Below are 17,381 nucleotides of genomic sequence, written 5' to 3'. Positions count from 1 at the left end.
CACTTTGCTCTTCTGGCCATATTAAAAGATTACATCACTTACCCAACTATGATAAATCTGATGATCCAAAAGAAGTATTCTTGCAATGCCAAAGAATAAAGAAATGGCCCAAATGGACTGAATAGCCCATGTCAAAGGGGTATAGAAATCATTTCAAAGTGGCCCCAGTGGCCAAATTTGAAATAAATGTCGAGCAATAAATAACCTAGTATTGGATTATAACCTGAAACACAAAGATACCCGAGTCCATGCCATTATAGGTAAATGATTGGAAACATTATCAGAATGGAATAAGTAAAGCTCCCACACAGAATTCTAAATATTTTAGTTCTTGCCCCTCAAGGAAATGAAGCAACGCTCTCTCAGACGTACTGCATAGATTAACTTCCTTTAGAAATCTAGTGTGGGAGGGGGTGAGGGATAACTGCATAGGAGAAGTCAGACAGACTACCCCAGTCAGGCGCCCACATCAACACAAGCATTGACAATCATCGGTAGTTGTATGCATGAGATGACCTCTGTGGTGTTTTTCCTTCAGATGATAGCCCAGGCTAGACAGGAGAAAAGTACCATGCAGGCAACCTCAGGATGATCTACGAATACCTTACTCCCCTAGAACTGTTGAAGTCTTCAAAAGCCAGTCTGAGAGAGAGAGAGAGCTTCCTAGCATACAGGAGCCTTGAGGAAGTATCCATGGTGAGAATTCAAGAAGAGAAAAAGAGATACTAAGTAAAAATCGAAGAGCTAGTAACAATTGTGTACTCTGGCTAAACAATGATGTGTCGATATTGGTGTGAAACTGATAAATGCACCACCATGACACGTTCTCAGGAGGAAAATGGCATGGAGCGCGCAGAACCTCTCTGTCTCGTCTTTGCAACTTAAATCTAAAACTGGTGCACAAGAGTTTTGTTTGTTTGAGTTGTTTTAAGTTCAGAGTTTGCCCTGAATTACAGTGTACTAAAAACTTCTAGGAAGGATGTTGGATAGTCGAAGATGGCTCGGTGGCTAGGAGGAAGTGCTGGCTGCTCTGGCAGAGCACCTGGGTTTGCTTCCCAGAATCCATAGAGTGCGGCACAACTGTCTGTAACTCCACTTCTAGGCTATCTGTCTCCCTCTTCTGGCCATTGTGGGCACTGCATGTGTGTGGTGCACATGCATGCATGCAACAGCACTCTTTAACAGATAAAATAAAAATAAATAAATATTTTTTTAAAAAAAGAATATAGGCTGGGACCATTTGTTTAAATGACTGTTTCTTCAATTGTGCTCAGATTACATTGCTCTAATAAACCATAATATAACTTACGACAACAGTTTTGTTTCCTGTGATAGATAAGCATAAATTACAATTGGGGGCTTTGGTGGTATAAGGTTAAGACTTCTTGAAATCACTTAGATAAGTTGCTCCTCAAGGCTGAGCACATTAAACCAGTAGTCCCCAGCAGGAAGATGGGCATGAAGGACAGGTTATATCTAAGCAAGGTAACTGTATTTACTATTAGTTTCTCTTGCCTAACAGCAGGATGGAAACAAACCCACTCCAGACTTTTGACCTGGAACTCCCAAGGCATCATGCACTTGTTCTCTGCTGTAGTGTTTTTAATCAATTCCCACTTTCCAGCTGAATAATGCCCATGAGTCTTCAAGATTCAGCTCCTCTGCTATCCCCACCCCACCCCCTAAGAACAGTTTCCTGACCCCAATGTGATCTCTGTGCTCTCCTCTCATCTGGTAGATTCTGGTAGATTCAATTCCTCACACAGTTTTTTTTCCCAAGTTTTTTTTTTTCCAGACAGGTTTTTTCTGTGTAGCCTGGCTGTCCTGGAACTCACTCTGAAGACTCAGAGATCCACTTGTGGCTGCTTCTTGGAGTGCTGGGATTAAAGACATGCACCAACCAGCGCCCAGCCCTCACTCACATTTGATGGATGTCCTTATCACATGACACAAAGACAGATTCCTTTGCCTCATCCCTCTCTGAGTTAGTAACTAAGACAGATGCCTTGTAATTAATCTGTATTCCCAGTGCCCAGCGCCTGGAGCATGGTGGGACCTCAGTACATTGATGATAATTAATTGAATGAACATACTTAACAAGAGAGGTAAAAAGCATGAATATGTTTTTAAAGGATTAAATTGAATAGTGAACATCACTCTCCTAAAAGGAGATTAAAGAGTGCTTAGTAATAGCGCTTAGAACCAACTTGGCGGCCAACTGTTTTTGCAGAAAACTTTCCAGAGTAGACCACTGATGTGAATCTGAGGTCTAAAGCACTGTATGGTTTGAAACAGGTGCTGGTATACAATGTATTTCTTCAATCAAGCAGGTTTTAAAAAGTCAAGATCTTAAAACAGAAAACAGGACTTATCTCCTTGATTCTCACCATGCACAGTTGCCTGCTGCTGTGTCTTCTTGCTTCTCCAGCTCTCCAGCCCCTCTGAAGCACCCACTACCTCTCCTGGCTGTAGCTATTTATAGACCCGTTTATTCCCCTTCACTCAATGAAGACCTTAGCACCTAACTCAATGTTGTGTCTATAGACACAGTCATTCCTGAAGGTGATGTTAATATCTATGTAATTAGTACTCCATCAATCCAATGGGTTAATTAAGTAGGATGAGGTTCAGCTATATTTAGTAGAAACGTGGTAGTCAACAGTGGTCTAACAAGACTGACATTTCTTTCCCCCTCTTATAAAAAGTTTAAAATATATCATTTATGAGATGATTCCATAGCTGCATGGTTCCTTTTCCATTCTTTCCTTTTTGTGGGGGAGATGGGTGAGACAGGGTCTCACTATGTAGTTCTGGCTGTCCTGAAACTGGTTCTGTAGAGCAGGCTGATCTTGAACTCACAGAGATCTACCTGCCTCTGCCTCCTAAGTGCTGGTATTAAAAATGTGCCACCACGCCCGGCTCAGTTCCTCTTTTTATTCCACTGCTTTTAACTACCTCGTGGTCTGAAGTGGCTGCTGGAGCTCTGGCCATTCTATGGGCATCCTATACACAAAGAAAGAGAAATGGAGAAATTCTACTTACCATTTCCCCCTATCTACCTAGTAGGGAGGCCAAGAAATGCATCTCTGTGGAGACAGACAACATCCTAAGGTTAGAGTCAGTGCTTCAGTAAAGAGGAAGGAAATCAATGTTAAGGTAGACCTCCAACTCTCTTTGCTACCTCACTGTTCCTTTTGAGTAATTACTTTCATTGTTTAAAATTTTAATCTATGTTTGAGTGTTTTGCCTGCATGTTTGTATGTGCATCTAAAGGTGTTGTAGCCCCTGGAACAGATGATTAAGAGCCACCTTGTAGGTGCTGAGACCAAACCCGGGTCCTCTAAAAGAACAGTAAGGGCTCTTAACCACTGAACCATCTCACCAGGCTCCTCTATGACTTCTAATAGCTTTATGGTCGGCCTCATCTCACCGATCTACACCCTTGTCTAAGATTCTGCCAGTGCTAATGACTGCAAAACCACTGAAACCTCAGTGGCAAACACGCTACTCTCACAGGACACCTCTCACTGTCCCAGCTCGCTCAGTCTCTCCTGTGTCCAGAGTTCTTTGACCCCACTGGGCCCTCCATCAGCCTATTTTATCTTCACTTCCAGCCGACTGGTTTCAAAACGCTAGTCCAATAGTATATTCCCAGCCTACCCTGTGCTCTCACTCATTAGCTGTTTGCATTAATCCACACAGCTAATCACAGTAAGAGAAAACACCACTTTGATGAGTTTGGGCATCACATAGAAGTAAGTCTTCTGCAGTAACTGCCATCACGTGTCTAGTCAATTCTCTGTCCCACTTTTTATTTCATGCCTCCTGGGCAACTAAAAAGGTTGCTTGGTAGAGGCGTACGGGGAATATGAAAATGTGGATCCACTATGCACCGCTGTCCAGTCGTTTGAGGTGATCGTGTTAAAGTGCAGATTCTAATTCTGTACCTAGGGCACGGGGAGGCCTCAGATTTGGCTTTTCTAATAAGCGCGTGCCCCATGGATAGACAAACTGCTTAGGAAAACAAGACGCCCCACTATCAACCCCTGGACGAACAGTTTCCAACCTTAATCCCGACCCAGACTCCACCCTCGGCCCCGCCCCAAGCCGGAGCTGCGCACGCACCCACCACAGAGGCGGCTACGGTGCTGGTGGCTAGAGAGGCAAGCGACCCAGGCTGAGGAGGGGGCGGGGCTGGAGCGCAGGGGGCGGAACAAGAGGTTCGGTGGGCGGGACCAGAGGCAGAGGCGGTACCTCGTTGCCGGCCTTGTAGCCATTTTAGGAGGAAACCCGGTTCGCTAGTTTGGGGCGCGGCTTCAATTTCAATAACTTTATTGGTCTCCTTGTACGCCGAACAGCCGGCGTGCGTGTAGCCACGCGAGCCGGGAGCGCATCGCCCGAGGTGAGCGGCGTGGAGGTGTGCGGGACCCGGGCTGTGGGGCAGCGAGGGCTCCCGGAGCGGGTTCTCCGAGCCGAGGCGTCCGTGAAGCGGGTAAGGGAGGGGACCCCGGGCGCGGTCCCCTGCGGCGGGGATTCCCTTCCCGGGCGCAGGGGCGGGGCCGGGGCGCCCCTGACGCAGCCGCGGGGGTGTTCCCCGCCTGGTGTCATTCCCCGCGGCAGGTTGCCCCCGACTCGAGCTGCAGCCATGGGAAACACTACCAGCGAGCGGGTGTCCGGGGAGCGCCACGGAGCCAAAGCTGCTCGAGCTGAGGGCGGCGGCCATGGCCCGGGAAAGGAGCACAAGATCATGGTGGGGAGCACGGACGACCCCAGCGTCTTCAGCCTGCCCGACTCCAAGGTGAGGCAGCGGGGCTGCCGGCAGCTCCGCCCTTCTTGGTTCTTCCTCCTCATTCTCAAGGGTTATGGGCTTTTTAACTAGAAGGCTATTCGGCAGACAGAGATGTTGGGTGCTAATTCCTCCTAGATATTACCTCAAATTAGGATAGAGGCGCGGAGTTGTTTTCCTGCTGCTCTGAGTAATCTGTGGGCCAACCTTTTAGGACGAGTACCAAAAGCCCATCCCCTGCCCATCCCATCCTTGGATCTACGTGCAGGTTGCCCTCTTCCAGAGCAATGCAGATGTATAGGTTGTGAGCGCGGGTGGAAACTTCGGAGGGTGCGTTGTCTGAGCTATTGAAAAGGGCTCAGTTTCTCACATTGGCCTCAAGATAGCTAGATGACTTCTCCCTGAAAATGTCTCTGTGTAGGTCTCCTTCTTGCTCTCTCTCTTACGTGTTCTGCATCACCTCTTCGATCCTCGTCCACCTTTGTATGGCTCTGAGCTGCCATCAGTTGAATACTTGAATACTTTCCCCTAGTCTTGGGGATCCATATAGGACATCATTTGGTTAATGGCTCAGATCTTTTTTGAAACGTGCCGTTTTAAAATGTAGCTGTGAGCTTTGCCCAGGAGAGCAAGTCACTTTACTTCACTCCTCAGAAGTACTTCAAAACGTTGCCCGAGGCTCAAAACCACCCTCTACTGACCTGAAGCCTTAGCTCTCAATTCCATAGACTTGGAGCCAGAGGCCACTTTTGGTCACTCAAAAGAAGAGCCAGATGGAGCTGACAGCAGTGTGAATGCTACCCTAATGTTCCTAATCACTTAGAAATGTCAGCATTAAATACATGTAATTTCTCCTGGTAGGCTTTCTGGAGTGAAAAAGAAAACCAGGCCCTTGGGGATGGGGTGGGGTGGTGGAATGTGTTTGACATTTAGCACTTCCCAGTGAACTGAGGCTTAAAATAACAGAGTTTTATTTGCCACTTTGATGGCACATGAAATTTGAATTACACACCTTATTTTCTTGGATCCAGATTGAGAATGCGGTTAGAAAAGTGCGTCATTGAACAGGCCGTTTCTTGGGGTTCCCTCTTCCCTGTTTCCTCTCCTCTAGGATTCCTCCTCATTTGGGCCCTGGATTCAGCCTAGATTTCCTTCTCCAAAGCTTATCTAGGATGACAGGCAGGCCATGTATTTTTGCTCATTCCTACATTGATGACTCAGGATTTGGGTACAGTCAAACTGTGACTGCAGTAATTGGTGTCCTGAATAAGAGCCAGGCTGCTCTGTGTGAATTTAGGCCTGTTCTAGATCATTCTTTCCCTCATATCTTGCCCTTTGTGAAATGAGAAAAGTAGTTCAAACAATTACCCATGTCTTATCAGATTGAAAACTTTATAGTTTGTGCACCCCCCCCCCAACTGAATTTCCTTAAACATTTGCAGGCTGTACTTTGAATTGCTGCTTTGCTGCTGTTCGTGGTGATTTCGCTGATGGTTTAACTGGAGCAAACAGTTTTTCTGCAAGTCAGCTGCAGTCATTCCTACCACAGAAATGTCATGTCATAAGTGGAAGGGCTTTGCTCCAAAGCCAGGCATATTAATAGTTTAGAGCTTTCAAATCCTAAACTGAAAATCCTTAAGTCATAAAAGTAATTGATAGGAACGGTGGGGCTGGGGGCATCTTTGCTTCAAAGGTCAGGCTTATCAATAGACTTAGTCAGTGCCTCGCAGTCCTGTTTGTATGACAGGATCCCCCAAGAATGCCTTAAAAACCTTACGAGAAATCTGACACACTTATAAAATGAACTGTGTAATGAACTGTGTGTATGTCACCCTGTTTATATGGTGCTGGAAGGTCATGAAAGATTTCCTCTGGGATCCAAGCCTCTCCTCTACCAGCCACTCTGAAACAGATTTCAAACGGGTCAACAAATAGTATTTCTAACATTTTAGGACGTTCCTCAAAGGTGACTGTTTAAAGCTGATATGATAGTGGATCACACCTGTGATTTCAGCTGTTTCAGAGGCAGAGGCAGGAAAAACCTTTCCAGGCTGGACTGGAGTGAGAATTCGACCCCTAGAGAAAGATATGTTTTTCCTTGTTTATTGTCATGTGATAAGAGTGTTGTTATCTGAAGGCTTTAAAAAATATATTCCCAAAATCCTATAAGGACTCAGACTCTGAGGGTTGTTTTGAGCCATATGTAAGCACTCCCAATGCAACTGTCAGCCCCAGGGCATTGCTTTGAGGTTCCAGAGACCACCGTTTTGTCTTAATCCAGTCCCCTGACTTATGTAAACGTCCGTTCCCTTTTCTTTCACACTTGCTTTGGTCTATATTTGTACTGTAGTCATAAGGACTATCGAGAAACAGATAGAAGGTAAACTTTTTTTATTTTAGAAAGAGCAGGGGAAATCCCAAATAAATAAGCTAGACTTTTCTTACTCTAGCCCTCATCATTTCATTTGTAATGCCTGACTTGGTACCATGCAGTCTTATTTACCAGTCAGTGAAGCCATCCCAAAGGACGGATTAGCAAACTTTTCTGTAAAAGGCCAAATAATAGATAATTGAGAGTCTGTGGGTTACACCCTCTGCTTTCACTTCCCAGGTCTGCAGGTAGCAGTGAGCTGTGGGTGATAAACACGTGGGTGGCTGTTTCCCAAACAAAAGCTTAGTAAAAGCAGTCTGGCTCATGGCTGCAGTTGGCCCGAGGCTGTCCTGAGGATGGCCTTGGAAAGAAACTAAGGGATTTGTTTTTCTCAGAATCCTACAAACCCCACTTAGTAATGGATCTGCTCTTGCTCAAGGAAGCTGCTTTTGATCTTGTGCTCCTAGAGTTCCAGGATGTCCTGCATCCTGCTGAGGGGATTTTATGACCTGGCCTAGGTAAGCAAGGAAGGTTTCATAACCGGTTCAGCGGTACTGGATCAGTGATGTGGCTTCTGAGTGCGTGTCGATTGATGGATGATGGTGCTGGAGATGAAACTCAGGGCCTCGTGCTCAGGAGGGAAGTGCTCTGCACTGAACTCCAGTCTCCAGCCCTTAAAATGTTAATGCCCTGTTGTATAACCAAGTAGCTGAAACAGCAGTGCTAATTACTTAGGAATTTCGGTATCTCTAACTGTAATAGAAAGAGAACAGTTTGCCTCAGAAAAACATATAGCTGGCTTAATTTTCCTTTAAAGAACCATACTTGACTTTCTTACAGTTTCTTATGAGGTGTTCAGGCGCATATCCTAACTGCTACATACAAGCGAGGCCAGTAAAATAAAGGAAGGATTTAGAGGTGTTTGGTGTTTCTGAAGGGTGATGCAAAGGTTCTGCAAGGAGAATGATGTGTGCCATAGTTCTTTAATATAGTTTGTTCATACCCTGATTCAGTTGCTGAATTTGGGCTGTCTGACTTTAGTTGACGCCTAATTTAATGCCCCTTAAAAACCTTTGGGACCTCTTAAAAACCCTTGGGTCATAATTTATTCTAGGGATGACCTACTCCTTCTTACAGCTCCCCGGGGACAAAGAGTTTGTACCCTGGCAGCAGGATTTGGATGATTCTGTGAAGCCCGCCCAGCAGGCCCGGCCCACCGTTATCCGCTGGTCTGAAGGAGGCAAGGAGGTCTTCATCTCTGGGTCCTTCAACAATTGGAGCACCAAGATCCCTCTGATAAAGAGGTGAGGACCGGCATCTCTGCTGAGTGTGCAGTGTGCAAGAACAGACAGCTGACTGCCTTCTTTAAGGAAGAGAGCGGGCCTCTCTCGGGAGCTTCTGACAGCATTGTGTGTCCACGCTTCGGGACTCTGCTTCTCAAGCCATTGCTTGTCTGCAAGAAATCTGGAAAAAAATAATCCTGTTGCTTTGATTTCTGTATTAAAGCAAAATACATTGTGACGTTGTAGAGATAATGTCAGTTTATTGCTGGCATAGCAGTAGTGAATGATTTAAGTGGTTGTCAGAGTGACCCTTTATGTAATAGGTCATTTTCCAGACAAGGCTCACCAAACTATGGGACGAGTACCCTGAAATATTTCCCAACCCAAACCTATCTTTTATGTTATTCATACTTGTGAAGACTCTGCTTTGTGTGTAGTATGTGTGTGTGTGTGTGTGTATGTATGCATGTACATTTGTATATACACCCATATGTGTGCATGTGAAGGCCACAACAAGACCCAGTATCTTGCTCTGGCTTTCAGCCTTGTTGCTGAGCCACAATTTCTCCATTTCTACCAGCTTTACTGGCCAGCCGTTTCTCGGGTTCTGCTTGTCTCTGCTCCCCAGTGCTGGAGTTGCAGGCGTGTGTAGCTGTGCCCAGCTTTTTCCGTGGATACTGGGGGTTCACACTCAGGTCCTGAAGCTCACAACAAGCACTCTTACTGGTTGAGCCAATCTCCCTAACTCTAAAAAAATCGAAATGTGCCAAGCAGTGGTGGCTCACGCCTTTAATCCCAGCACTTGGGAGGCAGAGGCAGGCAGATCTCTGTGAGTTCGAGGCCAGCCTGGTCTATAGAGTGAATTCCAGGACAGCCAGGGCTACACAGAGAAACCCTGTCTCGAAAAACCAAAAAGAAATCTGAACGTTTTGTCAGTCACACATCCCCCCCACCCCCCTCAACACACACACATGTTCAAGAACAGCATTAGTGGGAGAGGTTGACAAGCAGGTGTGTTAAATGCTAAGGTGTGCAGGGGTAGGATGCACACAAGGGCTGTAGCTTAGGAACGGATGAGGTCATTGCGGTGGCCCCATCGTTCCCTCTTGCTTTTCCACACTATGTCTTCTTTAAGGAGCTTGGCCTGCCTGACCTTCTGTTTTCTTCTCTAGTCATAATGACTTTGTTGCCATCCTGGATCTTCCAGAGGGAGAGCATCAGTACAAGTTCTTTGTGGACGGACAGTGGGTTCATGATCCGTCAGAGGTAAGGCCTGGATTTGCAGCGGAGCCTCAGTGGCCTCCTTATGACTTTCTGCCCTCCAGTTCATGGGCATCAGGCTCCCTACTAGAGACTTGTCATAACAGTAGAGGGGCAGTTGGGTGACGATGTGGACTGAAAAGGATATCCAGTTTCATTTTATTTATTTGTTTGTTTATATTTCTTCACTGTTTCAGCCTGTGGTTACCAGTCAGCTTGGAACAATTAATAACTTGATCCACGTCAAGAAATCTGATTTTGAAGTATTTGACGCTTTAAAGTTAGACTCTATGGAAAGCTCTGAGACATCATGTCGAGGTAATATTGTCCTGTAGCTTCCTCTTGCTGTGTCTTTCTTACAGTGCATATTCCTTCCCCAAACTGGTTTCTTGCTTTATTTTGCATTTTTCTGTTTTCTCAGGAATCTTATAATCACACATACATGCACACGCACACACACACGCACACACATGCTCACACACAAATCCCATGGTATAATGTCTGCCTTTTTTACTCTGATACACTGTTCTCCGTTTTACCTTTATGTAACCCACCAGTAGTCTGTGGTTTCAAATGCTATTTCCAGTAAGATTTCACACTTTCCGTGAGCATCTGCTAATATTACCTGTCGAGGCTGGGTACGTCTAGTTTGTCTTATTAACCTGAATCAGCTAGTTTGAGAGCTCAACTGGCAATTATGATTTTATGAGAGCCTACAAGTATAATTGTCACTGAGGGAGTGTGAGAAACAAAACCCAAATCAATAGTTGTTCTACGTAAAACTGAATTTACAGGGACCATCCTGTACATTTTTGTCTCGAGTATACTACTGTCCCCAAGGCCTGGCTTGGTGCTTGTTCACTCAGGTAACTGAGACACACTGTACAAAATCTCCATAGTCACTCTCCTGTTACTGAATGGTGGGAGATGTGCCTGCCTAGAGAACTGCACACCTTATCCACTGAGCAGATCTCTTGTTTGCAAAGAGAATGAAACAAGGTCTCTTGTTTGCAGAGCCTGCCTTGGCTACTAGTCATGCCATCCCACACCAGCTCCCAGCAATAAACTCGAGGGCGTGGACCCTCAGTGAACCTCAGTCATAATAACTGATACAGAGCCCATGACAGAGTCTCTAGGACAAGGGACAAGAAGTCCATGGCACAGTAACTACCTACTTAGAGTTAGTATATAAACTCAGAACTAACGTTTACGTGAGCATTCTTACCGGCGCAGTGATCCTAAAAGGTTTCAGTTCTGAGGCCACTAGATCTATGATTACCTTTTGATCTGCAAGTAACCAGTGAGCAGGTGACAGTAGCGGGAGGACAGCACACTTTGGGTGCACGCAGTTTCCTAGCCCAGTGATGTAAGGCATAGAGCGTTTATTAGGAATGTGCAGATAGTGGGTGTGGCCATGTGTGTGACTTTTCAACGTCCAACTTGTATATGTTAGTATAAAGGACAGTGCGTGAGAATTGCCCTGTGTTATTTCCCGGTGGTATTTTGTGGATACTGAACAGAACACCTGAAAGTATTTTTGAAAAGTTGCCTGCTGTGTCTACTGTTGAGTTTTGTTTAATAACAGCATTGCTTTGCCTTATATACTGAAGCAAATCTGAGTTATTAAAATAATCTATTACTAAAATGTTTTCTCTGGAGCTATAAAATATACAATATACAATAAAGACATAGTTCATTTAATTTTGTAAATTTAACCTGAATGCTTTTCATTTTTTAAGTATAATCCAGATACCACGAATTTATCTTTTTTTTTAGTATATTGAGTTTTAGAACCATTGTCACCTCAAAAGAAGGACTATCTCCATCCCTTTCTCCTGTGTCCTGTGTCTGTCAAAGCTTCTGCGGTATGGCTTTGCCTTTTCCAGACAGTTGGTATAAATATAACCACACATTGTGTGGCTTCTTTCACGGTAGCAGGCTGCCTTCCAGGGCTCAGCCTTGTTGAAACATGTATCAGTACTTTGCTTCTGTTTGTGGCTGAGCAGAAGTCCACAGTATGACAGTTCCTTTTTGCTTCTCCATCCGTTGTTGACAGACATTTGGGGTTTGTTTCCTCTTTGGGGCTCTCATATATATTGCTTATGAACAATTATGGTGAGGTTCTTGCGTGGGCTTATATTTTATCCGAGTTGTTACGCTCAGTAATGTGATTACTGGGTTACAAAGTTTGTTTAGCTATTTGAAGACAACCGTACTGTTTTTCAACGTGTTTATACTATGGTGCATTTCTGCCCACAATGGGAACACCGTAGTTTGGGGCTTTGAGTTTCTCCACGTTTCCTCCAGGCCTTGCTGTTTCAGAGACAGACAGCCATCCCAGTGAGTGCAGAGTGTGGGCCTTACAGCTTGACTACACAGCACGCTCTTGACTGCAGCTGCGTGTGTTCTGTCTGCTGTAATCGTTATGGACCTAGAGTGTGTAACGTTGCTGTCTGTCGCTTTGGCAGGGGAAAAAAAATGAACTCTAATCTCTTCACACTGAGTCCACACACCATCTTAACCACTCTCTTTTTTATCTCCTCAAAAGCACTGTAAATGAGGAGGATATTTATCTGTGGACAAGTAGACTGACCAAAAGAAAGGGATCTGTCCAAGGTCACGTGGCTGACAGCTGGTGGTGGCTACCTGGAGCCTGGGCCCTGGCCTGGCATCGCTTCCGTACGTCACGTTGCCTGTTGAGACGCTTCCTGGTCCGTGCTCAGGCTGATTCAGACGTTTCTTTTCCCCGCTGACAGTTCCAGCTGCAGTAGGCCACAAGTTCTTACGCTCCAGGACTTGTATTGCATTAAGATCAACGACTGTGCAATGATAGCTCCCGATGAATCCTCACTAACGCTTCAACTTTCCTTCATGTTTGCATAAATATTTTTCAGACCTGTCCAGCTCACCCCCTGGGCCTTACGGTCAAGAAATGTATGTGTTTCGATCTGAGGAGAGATTCAAATCCCCACCCATCCTGCCCCCTCACCTACTCCAAGTTATTCTTAACAAGGACACGAATATTTCAGTGAGTATCCTGAGCAGGTTGCTAGAGCATGTGGGGATCCATAGGGCCATCAAGGCCAAAATTAGTAACCTTGGGCTGGAATTGTGGCACCGTTGTGTCATGATTACGGCAGTCAGCCGTGTGCACATCGGCAGCGCAGCATGGTGGAATCCTTTTTCCCAGATTTAGCTGTAACTTCTTTAGGAACCAATAGCAAACTTTATAGATGTCTGTTTCTAGTTTAATCAAAACCACACCGCTAGAGTTGGTATGTATTCTGACTTCTAGTGCAACACAAGATAAGGGGTACTCTCATTGGGGGAGATCCAGAAGTTCACAACTTCCTATTAAATATTTTTAACCACGATTTCACTTAGTTGATAGTTGATAGTTCCGTGGAAGATTGTTTTTTCCCTTTAACCAAACCATCTGCATTTCTAAGCAAGGTTTTTGTTTTAATTCTGTTGGAGAAAATTAGTGGATGTTGGGGCTTAGCATTTCTGTGCTAGCCTGAGGATTTTTCAATCTTATCATCCGGGAATGCATGGCTTGTGGGAGACAAAGTATTCCTATTTAGAGTTCCCAACAGTCCAGAGAGCTCCGGGGAAGAGTAAGCTGTTTGTTTTGTCTGTGTTTAATCACATTTGGCGGGCGGGGGGCGGGGGGTGTCTTTTCTCCTAGTGTGACCCAGCCTTACTTCCTGAGCCCAATCATGTTATGCTGAACCATCTCTATGCACTGTCCATTAAGGTAAGTGGCGGCCCTGGTCCTCCACAGCCTCCCCTCCAGCTCTTCAGCGGTAGCTCACTTGCTGCTGCTTCTAAAGCTACACTTGGCACTGACGGTCAGATGATAGATGGGCCGTCTCTTCCTAACTTGCAGGCCGTTGGATTTAAACCTCAGGCTCTGGTCTGTGCGAGGACTGAGCTGTCAGTCATGGAGTCTTTCTGCTTCTAAGTTCCCTTGGGTGGCTGGACCCTTTGTCTCATCTGTTTCCTCAAGCTTGAGTTCATAGTGGTTGGAGTCCGTCTGCAGAAAATCAGGTTTAGCTTCCTTCAACAAATACTTGAATGAGACATAAAACCTTACCTTTTAAAATGGGGAGTCAAGCTCCTTGCCCTGTCCTAGTTGTATATACCCAGGTGCTCCCATCTCTTACACAGTAGGAAGGGAGTCGTGTGACTGGAGGGTCCCTGTCTTTCCCACCTCTGCCCTAGAGTCCTTAGTTTCTCCATTGCTTTAATGTCTTTGTGGCTTGGCTGTTGACTTAAAAGTGTAGTTCTGTGCTGTCTAAGCTGAGCCTCATGAGAACTACTCGGAGAGGTTGTGCGCCTTCAGATTGAGTGCTCTCATCCCCAGAGATTGTGCATACGCACATCCAGGGTACTCCCAGTAGTTTCCCTGTAAGCTGCTTGTATTTCTTAGATGTGCAGCTAGAGCAGAGAGATCTAGCCTTACTTCTGATAGAGCTGACTTTAATAGAGTGTGTGGTTGTATATAAAATCTTAATTCACTGAGTTTTATCTTTTGGTAACATTGAGAGGTATGTACTATTTTTAACCCCTGTTTTATAGATAGAGACCAAGACTCAGCGAAGTCAGATTGCCAGTGAGTATAAGACAGGTCTGAGGTTCTGTCCTCTCTGCCCTTGCCCGAGAGCTTTCCTGTCAACACACAGGTCTTCTCACAGGTGCTTTTCTCTCACCCGCTCCCCAATCTACAGCTCTCCTGAGCAGGGTTGCATCTGCCTGGATTCCCGCTTTTTAGGCCATGTGTCAGTTGTCAGCACAGTCGAACCAGAGTCCTTGTCTAGGACACGTTCATCAGGGACAGTACAGGGTGAAGGATGACAGCAAGCTGCACTGATCTCTGCATTGAATTTTTGGTGTTCTTGGAGATCTGACTGAGTTTTGTCTCCTGTGACCACTCTGTGACTTTCACTTGGTGTCCCTTGTCATTCGTCTCCTCTGTGGCACACCCATGCTCTCACATACATCTTGGCAGTTGGTCCCTTTGCTCCTTTGTATGCTTGTAGTACAAATGACAGTCCTGTTGGGTCAGCTTGACTTTGGGTTCTCTCAGTCGTTCGGCCATTTGGAATTGATTCAGCACATTGGATGTCTAAGAAAGCCTTCTTTTCCTTTGAGGGTGGATAGGGAATTCCACAGTTCTCTCCAGGTCCAAGAGTTCATCCTTGGCAGTAAGAGGCAGTTGGACCTGCTCTGGGGCTTACAGATGAGCATTGAGAAGGACCATTCTCCTTTGTTACTACAGTTAACATTTCATTCTGGGAATGGTTGCCAGCATATTTGTTTTTGTTGCTAGGCTTGAATCCATTCGTAGAGTTTGGAATAAAGTAGTAAGTCAGTATTTCTTCATGGCCTTGTATGTGCCAGACACTTCCTGATGTCTCTTGTGAGCGTCAGAGCCATCAGATAATAGCTAATGTAATAGATCTAATGTAATAATAGCTATTATCCTTTGTATGGAAAAGTTAAAGGGAGGGATGGAGGGATGGAGAGACCATTGTATAAATTATTCAGGTATACCAACCGACGGCACAACAGGAACTAGATTGAAACTGAGCTAGATTTGACAGCAAAGCCAGCCTCTTTTGTTTCAAGTTGTCTCTTTAAAAGTAAATGTGTTGGTTAGTGTTATCAACTTGAAAAAAAATTAGGACAACCAGAGATATGAGTCTGAGCACATTTATGGGGAATTATCTTGAATATGTTAATTGGCATATGAAGACCCATCTTACATGAGCAGGCCGTTCCCTGGCCAGGGTATCCTGGACTGGATGAAGTGGGGGAAAGCATGCTGAACACAAATGTGCACTCGTAGGATGTGTCCTGACGCCTTGGCTTCCCTGGCATAATGAACTGTCTTCCAGAACTGTGAGCCAGAAATAAACCTTCTCTCCCTTACATTGGTTTTGATGGAGTGTTTTGCCCCAACAGTGAGGGACTGTGAAAGACTGGAGCCAGGAAGAGCCAGCAGCCACCCAGATGAACGAATCACTGTGTGTGCTTCTCTCCTCTGCAGGACAGTGTGATGGTCCTTAGCGCAACCCATCGCTACAAGAAGAAGTATGTCACCACGCTGCTGTATAAGCCCATCTGAGGAAGACGTCACACCTTGCCCCCAAGGATTCTGGAGAAGCATCTCCCTTGCCTTTGAACTGAGCTGGCCTCCTCTGAGGCTGGCAGGCTGATTTGTTTTGAGGCTGATGTGTGTGTCAGAGCCTCTGATAGGATGCTCTGCTTTGCATTTGATTGCAGATGAGAGCTTTATGAGTTCATGGAGTTTATTTTAAGAAACACAAAACCATATATATGCATATGAGAGAAAGGTTACTGGAAGCCTCCTGGCCCCGCTGTACACGTTCTCTCTGCCTGTGGGTGGTCGCCAGGGCCTGACTGGGAAGCGGTGGCCACAGGAATGGGCATCCCAGAAGCTTCTTTTTCTAAAGTGAGAGAATAGCAAACTCTTAGGATCTTTGTTGGGCAGAGGTTCTGGACCATTGGTGTCCAGGGGTGAGATGTGTGCCAGGCTGCTGCCCTCCTTAGAGCTGCCTCAGTGCAGGGTGGCTTTCCTTGCATGGACTGATTCTGTATCCCCACACTATGTGACACAATCTCCTGTGTGTTTATATGACACTAGATGCCCTACAAGAACCCTTCTCATTTTATGTACCCAATTCAATAAGTCCCCTCAGATCTCATACATGACAACTCACTGGGCAAGGGACCCTTCTGAAAAGTCTGTGTGATTAGACTCTCCTGAGGAGAGACTAGAGGTGCCAGGGTCTCCTTTTTAGCTCAGCAAAGGCCTAACCCAGTGTGTTACAATTTATTTTAACATCTAGGGGGAAATGCAGATCTTTTTGTTTTAGTTTGGTCCTGTGTATTGGCTGTGAGAGCCTGTTTCCAGTTTTTCTTATCAGAGCATTCAGTTTGTAGATAGGTTTGGAATTAGGGAAAACTTCCATATCTTTCATCCCTGAAAGATTTTTTTTATGTGCCTACATTTTTCTTTAATTAAAAAAAAAAAAAAAGCCCTTATCCATCCATTTTAACAGGCTATTAAAGGACCTCAGGCTTTTGACAAATGGTTCTTAAGATTTTCTTCTCTAGTCTAGGCAATTCTACAGTCTTGGGTTAATATGGCCAGCCATGTGTACCTCGCTACCCAAGCACAGCTCTAGGCACAAGTTCATGCAGACTCACTGGATGCTCATGCAGGCTCACTGGGTGCTCATGCGAGGTTTCCCTACCATTAAAGATGTGTGAGGCAAGGAACTACCCCCGGTGTTCATAACCGTGCACAGTATTGCTCTTTGCACCAAATATTAACAAAGTATTTTTTTCTTTCGCCTCTTCCTTTTAAATGTGTTTGATGATGGAATGGGGTCACTGATAACCACTGACTGAGAAGTATTCCAACCTACTCAGGATTGAAAGGAAATATTTTTCCAAGTATTTTGACACTTCCATTTTACAGATAAATGTAAGTCAAACATTAGGCACTGTTTATGGTTGAGAGACTTCCTGTCTCCTGAGATGAGCCAGCCACACTGAAAGGGACCTGCTGGTCAGTTCACCTACCTCCTGGCTCTCGCACATGTGGGTGGCACAGCAAGTCCTCTGCACACCTCTGAGACTTCTGATCACA

General features: G+C 45.4%; 1 protein-coding gene across 2 annotated transcripts; it reads left to right on the top strand.

Annotated features, from left to right (window-relative positions):
• Positions 1–4,295: 4,295 nt before the first annotated feature.
• Positions 4,296–17,081, top strand: Prkab2 (protein kinase AMP-activated non-catalytic subunit beta 2). 2 transcript variants are annotated; one of them, XM_029475419.2, is made up of 8 exons: positions 4,296–4,402; positions 4,621–4,798; positions 8,295–8,461; positions 9,613–9,706; positions 9,898–10,018; positions 12,595–12,728; positions 13,389–13,457; positions 15,753–17,081. In XM_029475419.2, the coding sequence occupies exons 2-8, from the start codon at positions 4,646–4,648 to the stop codon at positions 15,828–15,830; spliced, it is 816 nt and encodes a 271-aa protein (XP_029331279.1). In that variant the 5' UTR covers positions 4,296–4,402; positions 4,621–4,645; the 3' UTR covers positions 15,831–17,081. The 2 variants fall into 2 exon arrangements, with proteins under 2 accessions (XP_029331279.1, XP_021013397.1); XM_021157738.3 differs by lacking the exon at positions 4,296–4,402 and adding an exon at positions 4,404–4,492.
• Positions 17,082–17,381: the final 300 nt, after the last annotated feature.

The sequence above is a fragment of the Mus caroli genome, unplaced genomic scaffold, assembly GCF_978045245.1.
Source record: "Mus caroli unplaced genomic scaffold, Mus_caroli_1 scaffold_3, whole genome shotgun sequence".
Classification (NCBI taxonomy): Eukaryota; Metazoa; Chordata; class Mammalia; order Rodentia; family Muridae; genus Mus; species Mus caroli.
The sequence above is the reverse complement of the archived record's forward strand: the minus strand, read 5'-3'. Positions and strand labels throughout refer to the sequence as shown.